This window comes from Pogona vitticeps, chromosome 1, assembly GCF_051106095.1.
Source record: "Pogona vitticeps strain Pit_001003342236 chromosome 1, PviZW2.1, whole genome shotgun sequence".
Lineage (NCBI taxonomy): Eukaryota > Metazoa > Chordata > Lepidosauria > Squamata > Agamidae > Pogona > Pogona vitticeps.
The window spans coordinates 101,803,349-101,819,294 of record NC_135783.1 but is presented as its reverse complement, the minus strand read 5'-3'; the positions used below and the strand labels follow the sequence as shown (position 1 = coordinate 101,819,294).

The following is a 15,946-nucleotide window of genomic DNA, read 5'->3' as shown; positions in this document are numbered from 1 at the left end:
ACCAAGGTTCTGAGGATGAATTTGGCTCAGTGCAAGGTGACAGCACAGGAGAGCAGAACCCAGAACTTAGAAAATTACTCCTAGCCCAACAGCATGAACTGAGGGTGAGGGAAATGGAGGAAAGATTGGAGAGAGAGAAAATGGCGTTTGAAAGGGAGAGGGAGAGAGAGAAAATTGCTCTGGAAAAAGAAAGGATGGCGTTTGAATTAAGAAAACTGGAACTGATGAACCAGAACAATAATAACAATAGGGATTCTGAGGGAGGCCAATTGTCTAAGGCTGACCTGAAGAAATTCCCTGTGTACCACAAGGGAGATTGTCCTGAGGTGTTCTTTTCCCTAGTGGAAAGAGCGTTTGTGGACTTCTCAGTGAGGGAAACTGAGAAGATGACCATCATGCGATCTTTAATCAGTGGTAGCCTGGCTGAGGTCTATGCCGAGATGCCTGAGGAACTGATGAAAGATTTTGCAGAGTTTAAAAAACTGGTGTTTGCAAGACATGGGATAAATGCGGAACAGCTGAGGCAAAGATTTAGGTCAATCACCAAAAAGCCAGAGCAGACTTTTACCCAAGTGGGGGCTCAATTGGTGAGGCTGCTTGAGAAATGGCTATCTCAGGAGGGGACAGAGACCTTTCAACAGCTTAAAGATTTGATAGCGCTGGAACAGTTCTATTCAGTCCTGCATGGGGAATTGAAATTCCAGGTGAGGGAAAGGAAACCAAAATCTGTGGTAGAAACCGCTGAGATCGCAGATTTTATTTCGCAAATAAGAAAGCCCTTGGGTGAGGGGAAATCTGTAGGTAAACCCAAAGAAACCTACAGCAAGTACTCTCAGGGACCGGGGAAAAGCCAGCAAGGGGGAGGGGCCCATGGTGAAGGGAAGCCCTCAGACATGAAACCAAGACCTCAGATTTTGGAGGGAAAACCAAAACAAGATGAGAAAGACTCAAAATACGCCAGAAAATGTTATTTCTGTCAGGGAAAGGGCCATCTAATCTCAGAGTGTGAGAAATTAAAGCAGCTAAAAGGAATTGTGCCTCAGGATTCGAGTGGAACCAAGCCAAAAGCTGTGTTCTGTGTCCAGAAAGAGCAAGGCTCATTGTCACTGAGGGAGCCTGTTGCCATGGCGACTCAATCTGGAACAGCTACATCTGCTGATCAGGCTGAGGAAAATGGTCCTCTTGTAGAAGTCAGGCGCTGCCTGCTGGTGAGAACAGATTCTCAGTTGTTTGAGACAGCAGGGGTGGACGTAGGAATACTTGACCGTCAGTATCGGGGGCTGCGGGACACTTGTTCTCAGGTGACCCTGTGCCATCCAGATATTATTCCTAGGGAATATATAATCCCGAATGAGAGCATAAAGGTAGCAGGGATTGAGGGGCAGATAATCTCACTGCCAGTCGCGGAGGTACCTGTCAACTTTCAAGGCTGGAGGGGAGTTTGGCGGCTAGCGATTTCATCGACTCTGCCAGCAGCCGTGCTCGTGGGAAATGACCTGGCTGAACATGTGAAAAGGGTGCTAGTGATTACACGCTCACAAGCCACCACGGGGACAGTTCAGGGGGGTAATGATGAGCCAGAGACGGAAGCAGGTGGGGGGAGTTCAGAAGCTGTGGTGGAAACCTTGACCACAGACAGCCGATTTGGACAAGAGCAAAAGGCAGACGCCACTCTCCAGAAGTGTTTTGAACAGGTGACTGACGCCCAGCTAACACCTGAAACCCCAGTGAGATTTCTGGAGAAAAAGGGGATTTTATATAGAGAGACCCTGAGGAATATCTCAAAAGGGGGAGATGGGATCAGAAGTCAGCTGGTGGTACCTGAAAAGTATCGCCCCATGATCTTACAAAGGGGGCACTCTGACATGTTTGCTGCACACTTAGGGGTGAACAAAACACAGCAGAGAATCACACAGAATTTTTACTGGCCTGACATAGGGAAGCAGATCAAAGAATTCTGTAAACAATGTGATGTGTGTCAAAGGCAGGGGAATAGCCGCGACAGGACCAAAGCAAAGTTGTGCCCTTTGCCTGTGATTGACACTCCGTTCAAATGCATAGGGGTGGATATTGTGGGACCTTTGCCCAAGGCCACAAAGAGGGGGAACAGGTTCATTCTCACCATTGTGGACCATGCCACAAGGTACCCTGAAGCCATACCCTTGACTAACATTGAAACTAACACAGTGGCAGATGCCTTGGTGGGGTATATGTCCAGGATGGGATTTGCCTCAGAAATAATCACAGATTTGGGAGCGTCATTCACATCAAAGCTCATGAAACGCTTATGGCAAATCTGTGGAATTAAGCACAAGGAAACCACTGCCTATCATCCTGAAAGTAATGGGTTAACTGAGAAGTTCAATGGGACTCTAATGCGCATGATTAGGGCTTACTTGGCAGAGAATCCAAACAATTGGGACCAGAAGCTGCAATCCCTTTTGTTTGCTTATCGATCAGTGCCACAAGCCAGCACCGGGTTCAGTCCATTTGAACTTTTATTTGGGAGAAGGGTGAAAGGGCCCCTTGATTTGATCAAACAGGATTGGGAGCAGATCACCCAGGATGACCCACCGGACGTTGTGACATACATAGACTCTTTAAGAAAGGACCTAAAGAGAAACCTAGAGCTAGCGGCAGAGACCCTGCAAGCTCAAAAGGTCAGAAAGAAAGCTTGGGATGACCAGCAAGCCAGGGAGAGGCACTTTGACCCAGGGGAGGAAGTGCTTTGGCCTAGGCTCTGCAGAGAGAGCAAACTGCAGCTGGGTATCCCAGAAAGAAAATACTTGGGTCACATGGTAGGGGGAGGAGTGATAAAACCCCTGGAGGCTAAAATAGAAGCAGTTCGTGATTGGCCTAGACCCAACACCAAGAAAAAAGTCAAATCATTTCTTGGGTTGGTGGGCTACTACAGAAAGTTCATCCCGAGGTTTAGCGAGATTGCGGCTCCGCTGACCGATCTGACGAGGAAGAAGGCTGATGACCGCATCCCGTGGACCAGCGACTGTGAGGAGGCGTTCCAGAGGTTGAAGCAGGCGCTCATCAACTATCCAGTGCTGCGGGCTCCAGACTTCGACCGGGAGTTCATCATCTACACCGATGCGTCTAACAGCGGGGTAGGAGCAGTTCTGTGCCAGGAGGATGAGAATGGTGACCAGCATCCAGTGTCCTACCTGAGTAGGAAACTTCAAAAAGGTGAGAGACATTTGGCAACCGTGGAGAAGGAGTGTTTGGCCATAGTCTACGCGATCCAGAAGGCCAAGCCTTACATCTGGGGAAGACATTTTGTTCTGTGCACTGACCATTCACCACTGCAATGGTTAAAGACAATGAAAACCCACAATAGCAAACTTATGAGGTGGGCTTTAAACCTACAGGACTATGACTTTGAAGTGAAGGTGGTCAGAGGGTCAGTGAACTGTGTTGCTGACGCCTTGTCAAGAAGACCTGAAGAATGAAGACGGCGAAAGAAACATGGACTATGTATATATATTGATGACAAAAAGTTAAATGTACCTGTTTTTTTGAACTTGGTTTGTATGAATAAAGGTAAATTGATGTAATGTATATGGTAAATGTTTAAATGCCTAATTGATATGGTTAACTTAGAATGTAAGTATAAGTAAGTATGATATGGTATGTATAACTGTTGTTGTGTGTTTTATCCAGGTTGTTTTTTGGTGAAAAGCACCTTAGCTTTCCCCCTACAAAACAACTTATAAAGAGGGGAGGTGTTACATACAGCACTGATGTTACCTGTCTGTCATGGGTTTGGAGGGAAAGTTCCATCCTATGGGGAGTGGAAGGCGGGACATCAGGAGGAGGGGCTGTACTGTATATATATGTGAAGCGTGTGTGGAGAAGTTAGGAGACACTGGGATGTGACGAAGCAGCAGCTGGGAAGAAGAAGCTGGTGTGGGAGTCTGTGTGTCAGACAGGGTACTACTGTGTGTCAGAGTACCAACCTGATAGGTTCAGGTGTCTGTTGGTTAGCCAGAACTGATAGGTTCAGGGTCTGTGCTTCAAGTTAAGGGTTCTGTGTGAACCAAACTGTATGCATGTATGAATGAGACTAAGCCACGTTACTATATCTTATTCACCTGATCATTTTATTTTCCCTGTGTGTTGTATTTAAATAAACCTTATTCTTTTATTTGTTAAAAATCCATCCCTGGTCTGTGTGACTTCTTATAGGGAATGGTTGGTGGCAGCTTAGTTAACGTGTGGCAGATCCCAGTAGGTCTGGGTTTGTCACAACTATTACTCCCATTTTACAAATGGCAGTTCATATCAGTTAAACAATTATTTACCTCATTTAGATTAAAATCTGAACCAGAAGTCTCCAAAATTTAATTTTATGTAGTTTTCACAGAGTACAAGCCCTCGGAATCAAGTGAACAGAGAAAAACAACAGAGAGCATTAGGAAAACAATAACTCACAACAACTGTGCAATTTACATGTTTCAGGGAGTTGCAAATGACACTTGGTTATACACATGAATGGTCAAGATGCCAAACTGGTTTAGAAGTAACAGTTTCAAGCCAGCCGACATACATCATCACCCTAAGAAAAAAATACATCCCCACCTCCTCCTTCTTCCTCTAATTCACAGGATAGTAATGGGATGTTTAGGATTTGCCCAATTGACAAATCCTGCCACATCCCATTGCTATCCTAAACAATATATAGTTCTAAACTTCTCTTTCCTAAATACCATATGATTTTCAAAATCATATGGTATTTAGGAAAGAGAAGTTTAGAACTATATATTATTTTGGAAAGCAATGGGATGTGGCAGAATGCTACAGTTTTCAAAATATTAACAAGAAAAAAATCACAGTTTACCACTTATAGATATACTTTGAAGCTTAGCCATAAATTACTATCCCTACAAGTCTCACAAATGCAAAATGGCAGTCTAAAAAAAAGGCAAATCTAGTAAAAATACTAGTTGTCTGTATCGAGACAACTAGGAATTTTCAATATTTTTTCACACTACCGTGGATTATGAAACTGCAATGGTCAGATACTGGCAACTTTAAAAATAAGCTAGAATGTAAAGGTGACAGTATGAATTAATGTGTACTAATTCAGACATTTTAAAACCAGTTGAGATCAGGGATATCAAGATGTACATTATCTCACTCGAAATGTTTTTAAATCTGTGTTATAGCAGCTGGGCAAAGCCAAAAACAAGCAGTGTTATAGATATAGCTCATACTGACAGTTCTGCTTAATTGGCAAAGGTCTGGCTGAATATATCTTTCTTTCCTTATTATCAGAAGAACAACACAGAAGGAAGCCTAGACATCCATGGCAGCAAATTTCAGAGCTAGGAGCAACTACTAAGAAAGTCTTCTAATGTGCTGAAGTCAAAATACTAGGGAAGGCCTTAATTAGACAGAGCTTGGTCCTATCCAGCAAATAAACTGCTATTCTTCATTTATGGTAGCAAAGATAATGTTGCCTGAACAGACACTGTAATGCAGGTCCTATGTGATTGTATTATTCAACAGTGAATTTTCAAAGAATCCATCTTATTATATTCTACGATGAACTGATGTTATTGTGATGGGAACTAGGATAAGTGCATTGAAAAATAAGTACATGCATTTTTGCCACAAGAGGGCATCATATTTTTAAAAATATTGACAAACACAGCAAAAATTACATCACAGTATTTGGAACACATAAAATATCTCACACCATTAAACAAAAAAATATATATAAGCGGAATGAATTGTATAGCTGGCGAAACACTAGAGTTGATCAGCTTACAAACTTCAAGGAAATTAATATTTAAGGATATTTTCCATTAGGCTTTTGACTGTTATGAATATATTATACATACCAGTAATGGCCTCTTTTATTGTGTAGAATCATACCATAATGAAGTTGAAGACCATCAAGTCCCCCCACCCACCCACTGCTCAATACAGGAATCCAAATCAAAGTCTATTCAACAAATGGCTATCTAATTTTCCACTGAATGCCTCTGGTGTCAGAGCACTGACCACTTCCCAAGGTAACTGGTTCCATTGTTGTACAGCTCTAATAGCTAGGACGTTTTTCCAGATATTCAACTGAAATCTGGCTTCTGGTAATTTGAGCCCATTATTACATGTCCTGCACTCTAAGAATGATTGAAAATGGATCTTGCCTCTTTGCATAACAACCTTTCAAGTACAGTATTTGATGAGTGCTATCGTGTCTCCCCTCAGTCTTCTTTTCTCAAGGCTAAACCTGCTCGGTTATTTCAGATTTTCCCCAGAGGGCTTAGTTTCCAGTTCTCTGATCATCCTTGTTGCCCTCCTCTGAACTTGTTGCTGTTCGCTTGCATCCTTCTTTAAGTATGGTGTCCAGAACGGTACACAATACTTTTGAGGCCTAACCAGTGCTGAATAGAGGGAAATTAGTATTTCACCACCATCTAAATATTAAGAAGGAATAGTGGTATGCTCAAGAAAACTCTCAGGTTCCAGAATCACAAAATCTCTTGGCAGTTGGGGGGACAACATGGAAAGGATCAAAACAATGCAATAAGCACTTAGTATACCCAATGGGCAGAGAATGCTGACTGACTGTTTGGAAGTAGGTGGAAAACTTAAGAGACTATTCTGGAAGAAGGTATGGCTGATCAGCCAGATCACTGTACAGGAATACTTCACTCTGTAGCATTTTGTTACAGGTCTCCCTTACAGTTGTATAGTTTTGCATTCATCATCATCACCACCTAAATGTAATGGTCTCAGAGGAGTTAGGATTACGCACAACAAAGATAAAAAGAGCTGCAAAAACAAGATGACAGAAACCAGGAAAATGCCTCAAAATACAGTCTGCTGGATTTCCTATTATATGCCACAGTTCTTTGACACAACTGTTCAGATCCCTTTCATTACATGAGCCAGAATCCAAGGAATAGTTTTAGGCTTACATCATGAATTTAGGGAAGCTAGTAGAAGTTTGGTATTTTATCTTTGATCACAAAAAGGCTGCCACATTCCCAGCCCCAGCCTCAAAAGCAGGCTATGATTAAATTTGGGGCTACATATAGGCACACAAATAAACCCCCATTCCACTTCCTGTACCTGTATATTTAGGTGAAGGAAACAATCCATTCAACCATCAGTGTGTTACCTGTGGAATTTGCTTTCTTCTGGTGTTTCTGTTTCCGATCGGTACAGTTCTCACACAAGAGCTTGTTGTTTCCCATCAAGAGCTCCACAGATGTAAACTGGTAAAGGCATGACTGAATGGAACATTCTTTAGAGCTTGTTGTGTAGCTCTGAGATAAGGTCTGGAAGGCACTTTGAGGGTTTCGCAACAACAGGGGTTTCTCTGCGAGGGATGAAAAGTTGTTCGACAGACTCAACGCAGGTTTCTTATAGAGGGTCCCTTCTTTCTCATTGGATGTATTGCTGAAGTCAAGTTTCAACAAGGCATTAGTAAGTGCCTCCATATTGCTATCAGTCGATTTGTTGTGCTGCAATTTAGTGGCTGCTGATGAATATTTATGCCCGTCAGTATACAAACCAGGTATGCAACAAGTTCTTCCGGAAGCAGTTTGCTTAGAAGTACTTTCACTTTCAGAGGCCTCACTGTCTGCATCAATGCTACTTTCAGAATGACTGACTTCTTTTTCACTGACTTCAGTCTGACTTCCATTTGCCGAAGGCTCCAGTACTGTGTTTCCATCTCTTGGAGAAGAAAGACTAGCCCTGCCTTTGGCATTAGCATTTTGTTCACGCATAATAAAAGGACTTCCTGCTGCTGCATCATCAGAGGATTTCTTGGCAAGTCTTTTTTCATGATTTACTTGGTTCTGTATATTGCCATACCAGCACCACAGTATCAGAGAGAAGGAAACAAAATGGGAAATTCATTGAAAATCCACAATAGCATTGCAACAACTCTTTCATTCACTCTCTCATCCACCTTATCTCTATTCATCCTTCCACGAACATGAACGCACATGTTCATGTGTGCATGCATACATACACAAAAAAGCAAGTACACATGAATGTTCTAGCCCAGTGCTATAATCCTGGCTAAGTCATACAACAAATCGAACTGGCAGCTACACACTCTGCCCTGAAATTCTTCAACCTCTTTTTACATTTGGTCTAAAAACATGTCTTGTGACGTCTCTCAGTACAAATACTGGTGTATGCTAACCTTATGTTACTATAACTTATTTTGGTCGGAGTGATTCTGCTCTATAAAACCAGTCTGATCACATTTTTGCCCCCTTCATTTTTTATGTTTGGAAGCCAGGAGCTGGACTCTGGGGAGAGTGGGAATTTGTCCTCCATTTCCTGAGCATTTTAATGAGAGCTTGTTATGACAGATTTAAGGTGGGGGGTTTTTTTTGGTGCTTAGTCATGTCCGACTATTTGTGACCCCATGGACCAGAGCACACCAGGCCCTCCTGTCTTCCACTGCCTCCCAGAGTTGGGTCAGATTCATGTTCGTAGCTTCGATGACACTGTCCAACCATCTCATCCTCTGTCGTCCCCTTCTCCTCTTGCCTTCACACTTTCCTAACATCAGGGTCTTTTCCAGGGAGTCCTCTCTTCTCACGAGATGGCCAAAGTATTGGAGCCTCAGCTTCAGGATCTGTCCTCCTAGTGAGCACTCAGGGTCGATTTCCTTTAGAATGGATAGGTTTGTTCTCCTTGCAGTCCAGGGGACTCTCAAGAGCCTCCTCCAGCACCACAATTAATACTTTTGTTAATAAAAAAAATTCATAACGTTAAGAAATTAATAATGCTACTATAAGAGTTTTAGGAAGAACTTATGTTTGTGAAGGATCTTGAGGTAAACTACCTCCCAGTTCCACCTTTGAGTTGAGTAATGACAACTTATCCACCGACTCCAAGCCATCAATCAATACTTGTTTTAGGACAATCCAAAAAAACAATCACTGACTCCTCCTCCTCACACAACAGAGGTCCACAGGGGTTTCAGGCAGTCCATACCTGGGAATCAGATGATAATTTCTCATCACTGGTCCTGTTAAAACTATCAACATGGACACCAGGTCTCCGAAGGGGGCCTGATACTCAGGCATTCCAGTTCCCGGCTCCTGAAACTCCCATAAATCAAGGTCTTGCACTCTCCTTTCTCAAACAAATTGTGCCATCTGACCCGTTTTCGTTTCTCCCTGGCTAACTTAGCTCTGCTTTCTCTCCTTCTCCTTCTCTACTCTATGGCCTCTTTTTCATGTCAATAGGATGGTTTCTGGGGCCTCACTTCTCACCTCCTCCTTTCAGCCTCTTCACAGGGAACCATGAGTCTTTCCCCCACTTGTTTGTCCAGGGGTTTTCCATTCAGATCCATTCCCACCTGGGTGGGAGAATCTTCTTCTCCCTTTTTACTTCCACCTTGCTTGTCTCTACTCCCCATCTTCGAGACTTCTCCTTATATACTTCTGTTCCCTCTCTTTTCCCTATTCCCACCTTTTCCAACCATTCACTCACATACTCCACTACTGTCCCCACCTTCTCTAATAACTCAGCTTTCTCCTCTATTTGAGTTCCTGCCTTTACCAACGGCCATTTTTCCCACCTGTCCTTCAGTCATTCTCTTCCCTCAGTGGAGTTGTCACTTTTGTGACCATTCAGGTCTTCCCTGTCCTGTTGTCTATGGATTTCTCCCATCTCTCAGCAGGAAAGGAAAACGTTCGAGCTAGGATGATAGTGGGCCAGTCAGCCATTTCACACATGTTAATTTACACTATGGCTTCAAATTCCACTGTATTGAATATATTAAACCAGCCACATTTGCCTTCTTTTAGGAGTAATTCACCTGTGATTATGGTACTCGAATTCTAAGAGCCCTATAACGCCGAGAGAGACAGCACAGGCATCATGTCCTCAGTCGCTCTCCTCCTGTTCTCCCTTCTTGCAATGCTATATCGAGTTCTGCTTCTGACTGTCTGGGTGGGGGTTGTTGCCCCTATGAACTTGAACTCATACTCAACAAACACTCTGAGGAAAATAAGACCTGCTGCTAGGGCGCTGTGGGACAGGACTAATTATATGGGGGGAGAAGATTGGGTTTATTTTCTCTGCTTTCTCACTAAATTAATTTCTTGTTGCTTTTTGTTTTATTTTGTTCTACTTAGTTTGTTGTCATTAACTTGCCCCATTCTATTTTTTGTTTAATCCATTTGATACAAATGTATATTTTAAATTGCAATATTACAGTGGTGCCTCGAGTAGAGAGCGCCTCTATTAACGAAAAAAACCGAATAGCGATTTGTTTTTTGGGGAATTTTTTTGCTTTGATTAGCGATTTTCTATTTGATTAGCGATGGTTGGGGTGGCGTTGGCGGCGGGGGAAGGAAAAAGGCCCGGGTGAGCGGCGCTTCGGCCCTGCTCGCTCTTCCTGGGGCGGGGGAAGGGGAAGGGAAAAGGCCCAGGCGAGCGGCACTTTGGCCGGATCGCTCCTCCGGGGCGGCGGCGGGGGAAGGGCCCTGGCGAGCGGCACTTCGGCCCTGCTCGCTCCTCCTGGGGCGGGGGAAGGGGAAGGAAAAAGGCCTTTAAACTGTATACAGTGGGGTCTTGACTTGAGAACTTAATCCGTATTGGAAGGCAGTTCTCAAGTCAAAAAGTTCTCAGGTCAAATCTGCATTTCCCATAGGAATGCATTGAAAACCATTTGATCCGTATCTGCTCTTTTCCGTCCATAGAAATTAACGGGAAGCTGCTACTCCTCCTTCAACCACTAGAGGGGAATATTTTGTTTCTTTTTTTCTTAGGTCAAGAAAGGTTCAGGGAAGGCAGGGAAAATACAGTCCAGGCAGTACAGTGGACCCTTGACTTACAGAATTAATCCGTATTGGAACGGTGGCTGCAGGTCAAAAAGTCTGTAGGTCAAGTCTCCATTGAGCTACAGTGCATTGAAAACCGATTAATCCCGTAACAGGCCATTTTTGTTCCATTTTGGGTTTTTTCTGGTCTGTAAGTCAAATCTCAGTCTGCAAGTCAAATCTAAATTTTGCAGCCAGAGAAGTCTGTAACTCAAAAAGTCTGTAAGTCAAGCTGTCTGTAAGTCAAGGGTCCACTGTAATTTGAATTTTATTGAAATTTTCTAATTTGGATATAATTATAATTAATGCCTATTGTAAATCTTTCATTGCTATTAATGTTTTTCCCAGTTATTATTTGTTAATTTTTCTTATTGTTTTGCTGTATCACCTAAGAGTATTTTGCCTATTTAGTTTTTTCTTTCTCTGTTCTTCTTACTTTTCTGACTGATATGGAGAGGAAGGCCTGCAGGCCCAGCGAGGGTTCTAAGATCACGGTGATTACGGGTATGGGGAGATATGGCGCTGGCACAGTGCCTACTCGTGTTAGAAGAACAGTGAACAGATGTTTGAAGGCTGTTCACTGTTCTGGCACTGTGACCAACTGCCAATATCGAGGTAGGCAGCCTAGCTGGCCCTCTACTCTGAATCTGGTCCTGTTGAACGCCAGGTCCGTATCCAACAAGTCCCAGCTTATTCAAGATCTTATTCTGGAGGAGGATGCAGACCTGGCGTGCATACCTGAGACCTGGATGAGTGGGGAAGGAGGGGTTCCTCTGACCCTTTCCTGTCCTCCAGGTTATGCAGTCCAGCACCAGGGCAGACTGGAGGGGCGGGGGGCGGGGAGTTGCCATTGTTTATAGAAAATCTCTAGAGGTTACTAGGCACTCCTCGGTCGTGAAGCCAGGTTTGGAGGCCCTTCGTGTGTGGATTGGGGCCAGGGATGGTATTAGGATCTTGTGGGTTACCGCGCTCCCCGTGACCCAGCCACCTCCCTACCAGAGCTGGCGGACTTCGTCTCCGCGGCACTGTTGGAGTCCCCGAGACTTCTGGTCCTGGGTGACTTCAACATCCATGCAGAGGCGGAGGTATCCGGTCCAGCTCTTGAGTTCTTGGAAACCATGGCTTCCTTGAACTTATCCCAACATGACAACAGTCCCATGCACATGGGTGGCCACATGCTCGACTTGGTTTTTTCCACCGAGTGTAGTGAACGTGGTCTGATGGTGACTGACCTTGTGTCAGTCCCCTTGTCATGGTCAGACCATCACCTAATAAAATGTAATCTCGCAATGGCACTCTCTCCTCGTAGGGAGCATGGATCTATTTTGATGGTCCGCCCTCGAAGGTTACTGGATCCAATGGGTTTCCAGGATACCATGAGAGGGATTCCAGCAGAACTGTCTGGCGCTCCTGTCGAAGCTCTGGTTGATGGCTGGTTCTCCGCCACTACTAGGGCCATAGACACGATTGCTTCCAAACGCCCTCTCAGAATAGAGCTCGGCCAGGACCCTGGTATAATCAGGATCTACGAGCAATGAAGCGAATAAGGAGACGGCTAGAGTGCATTTGGAGAAAGGAACCGACGGGTTATAATAAGATATCTGTCAGGATCGCAACTAACCGTTACCTAGCCAAGGTAAAGGCTGCTAGAAGATCTTACATCGCTGACCGGATAAGCTAAGCTACCAACCAGCAGGCGGAACTTTTCTGTATAGTTTGCAATCTATCCGGAATTGGTCTGGGTGAAGGGCCTCCCGCTGGCATCTCTCCTGACCAATTTGCAGCATTTTTTAAATCCAAAGTGGAGGCCATCCACCGTGACCTTTCTCCTTTTTTAAATACAATGGATCGAGCAGAGATGTCCAGTGCTCTGCCTTGCCCAGTAATTCTTGACTCCTTCCAGCCTGTAACACCACATTTGGTTGGCAAGGCGCTTGATCGCTGTCGGACCACCACCTCTTCTCTCGACCCTTGCCCGGCCTGGCTAATCAAAGCAGCCAGGCCTGTAACAATCGAATGGGCTACTACAATAATTAATGGGTCTCTTCAGGAGGGCAAGGCACCCCTTGCCCTCAAGGAGACACTCATTAGGCCCATTAGGAAGAAACCAAATTTGGCGACGGACGATATTGGCAATTATAGGCCCGTCACCAATGTTTCTTTCCTTAGCAAAGTGGTTGAGAGGGTGGTGGCAGATCAGCTCCAGGCACTCTTGGACGAAACCAATGCCCTGGACCCATTCCAGTCGGGCTTCAGGCCGCGCTATGGTACAGAGACGGCAATGGTCGCACTGATGGATGACCTGTTGAGGGAGGCCAATGGGGGCAATATGTCCTTGTTGATCCTCCTCGACATTTCGGCGGCCTTTGATACCATTGACCACGGGATCCTCCTGGGGAGGCTCTCCAAGTTGGGCGTCGGTGGCCTGGCACTTGCCTGGCTCCGCTCCTTCCTGGAGGACCACCCCCAGAGTACAGCTTGGGGAGAATGTTTCGGCCCCATGGAGTCTCAACTGTGGGGTTCCACAGGGGTCGATCATCTCTCCAATGCTGTTTAACATCTACATGAGGCCGCTGGGTGGGGTCATCAGGGGGTGTGGGGCATCGTGTCACCAGTATGCTGATGACACACAGCTCTACATCTCCTTTTCATCTACCTCAGTGGATGCCGTCCTGTCCCTTCAGCGCTGCCTAGAGACTGTATTGGAATGGATGCAGTCGAATGGGTTGAAGCTGAATCCGGACAAGACAGAGGTCTTGAGGGTGGGTGGTCCTTCCATCAGCGGTATAGGTAACTCTCTTTCTTTTGGGGGGGATAACTGTTGCCACAAAGAGTGAGGTCTGCAGCTTGGGGGTACATCTGGACCCGGCGCTTACCATGGAAACCCAGGTGGCATCCGTGGTCCGCTCCGCCTATTTTCATCTATGGCGGATTGCCCAGCTGCGACCCTATCTTGATGGGGGGGCTCTCGCTACTCTAGTCCATGCGCTCGTCATCTCGAGATTAGATCACTGTAATGCAGTCTACGTGGGGCTACCTTTGAGGCTGACGCGGAAACTTCAGATGGTCCAGAATGATGCAGCCAGGCTTCTCAGTGGGGTGAGAAAATACCAACATATCTCCCCCACTCTGGCTGCTTTGCACTGGTTGCCCGTCCGTTTCCACGTTGACTTTAAAGTGTTAATGATTACATATAAAGCCCTAAATAGTTTGGGACCTCAATATCTGGCAGATCATCTTCTCCCACCCAGATCTACCCGAATCACCCAACATAGCCAGCAGGGACGGCTGAGGGGTCTGACACCAAGGGAGGCCCGGAAGGAAAAAACGAGAAACCGGGCCTTCTCGGCAGTGGCCCTTCGGCTGTGGAACACCCTCCCTACCAAAATTCGGCTGGCACCCTTGCTGGGCGTTTTCAAAAGCCAACTGAAAACTTGGCTGTTCAAGCAGGCCTTCCCTCCAGTCAATTAAGTGATGCTTATTTCTTTCCTTTTAACTCGTGCCATCTTAGGACTCTTTACTTTAAATTAATTGTTAAAATTGTAAGTTTTTTGATTTTATATTTCTCTGTTTTTACATATGGAAATTGTGTATATTTTAAATTGTTTCTATTTCTATGTTGTGAGCCACCCAGAGTAGACCATGTCTAGATGGGCGGCATATAAATGCAATAAATAAATAAATAAAATAAAGAACTTCAAAATCTTCAAAAGCCATTAGTCACAAAGAGTTATGTATTTTGACAATTAAAAAACAAAGCAGTGGTGACAGCTGCTGCTTCTTACCACTCCAGGACCATAATCTTTCACAGATGAATTCAGCATTATTAATTTTTTAACATCATGAAATTTATTTTTGATGAACAAGAGCCTTAAGCTTGGCAACAGGAATTTAAAAGCCTGCCTCCCAACTGATGGTGGATTTTTTCCAAATGCCTTTGGATATTCAGATATAGCTAGATGTTCAGTTAAATTTGGCTAGGAACACAGGACCCCAACACATGGTGTTTGGAACTGGCAGTCCATTCTTTCAAAAAACAAACAAACAAAATTTTGTATAAAATACAAAGCTGACAAGGAGACCACCCTAAACTGCTTCCTAGATTGCTAGCAACAATACTTCAACCTAATCATTTTAAAAATAAAACTGAATAGGAGATGCTACTAGACTACTTCAGGGGCAGTGTGCTTCTTACTCAGCTGCTTAACAAGACAATTTCTTAGTCTGTTAAGACTCTAAAGTACGTAGGCCATAAGCTACAGAAATGACACCAACCACCAGTTTGGCGGTTCATGCTGGTCTGTTTGTTGTTGTGTTTTTTTTTGGCCAAACAGGTGTTCAACAGTTCCCAGCCTCACCTTCTCCAGTGAGAGCCAACTCAGAGGCAATGCCCCAGCTTCCCTGCCTCATCCAGGTGTTTTCTCTGAGTGGACGTCTGCTGGGGGAGGTGGGGCTGGGAACTGCCAAACATTGGTTTAGCCAAAAAATGAACCAGACCAAACTGGTGGTTTGTGCCCATCTTTGGTCACAATGTATTTATTTGAAGTACTGTACTGATGTTCCACCTTTCTCCTCAAAAGGACCCAAGGCAGCTTACATTATTAAAAAACAACAAAATAAAAACTGGAAGGGAGGAGAAAAAAACATAAAGAACAAAACAGAACAAACATCAGTCCAACTCTTAGACAGCCATAATATGAAATGGCTTAAATTATTACATCTTCTCAATAATGGAATACAGAAACATAAAAAAGCATTTTTGTAAAATACTGAACAGGAGAACATTTGCAGAAGGAATATCTGCATCTCATACATGAGCAGCCTGCTCATACACAGCATGCTGTGCCACCACTGGGAAGAACTATGTTAAGATACTGAACTGTAGTTCTCAGGCCCTTGGGCCACTGGAGGCTGAGCACATCATGAAAGTCATGTTCCAAGTCTCCAGGGAGACTGTGCTGGCTGTACTTCTCCTGTAGCACACCCTGCCAACTGATCCACCAAATGGCACTAATGCTGACTTGTCTGCTCTCTTGGCGAGCTCTGCACTGCCTGCAATTGCAGCCAGAAGCAAACTTGGACAGCAGAGGAGAAAAAGGGGAAGGAGGGCAGAGAGAAAGGAGCACAGATTC

At 44.7% G+C, this 15,946-nt stretch overlaps 1 protein-coding gene across 10 annotated transcripts in view; it reads right to left on the bottom strand.

The window, feature by feature from the left end:
• Positions 1-15,946, bottom strand: part of USP45 (ubiquitin specific peptidase 45) — an 85,842-nt gene that overhangs the window by 17,012 nt on the left and 52,884 nt on the right. For 7 of the 10 annotated variants that reach the window (XR_013538486.1, XR_013538485.1, XM_072998432.2 and 4 more), the window contains one exon: positions 7,139-7,823. The exons of the other annotated variants lie outside the window; for them this stretch is intronic. Coding sequence is in view for 5 of the 7 variants with exons in the window: in XM_072998432.2 (XP_072854533.2) it covers positions 7,139-7,823 (685 nt within the window). In the remaining 2 variants the exon portion in view is untranslated. The remainder of the gene's footprint in view (positions 1-7,138; positions 7,824-15,946) is intronic. 10 annotated transcript variants of the gene reach the window in all.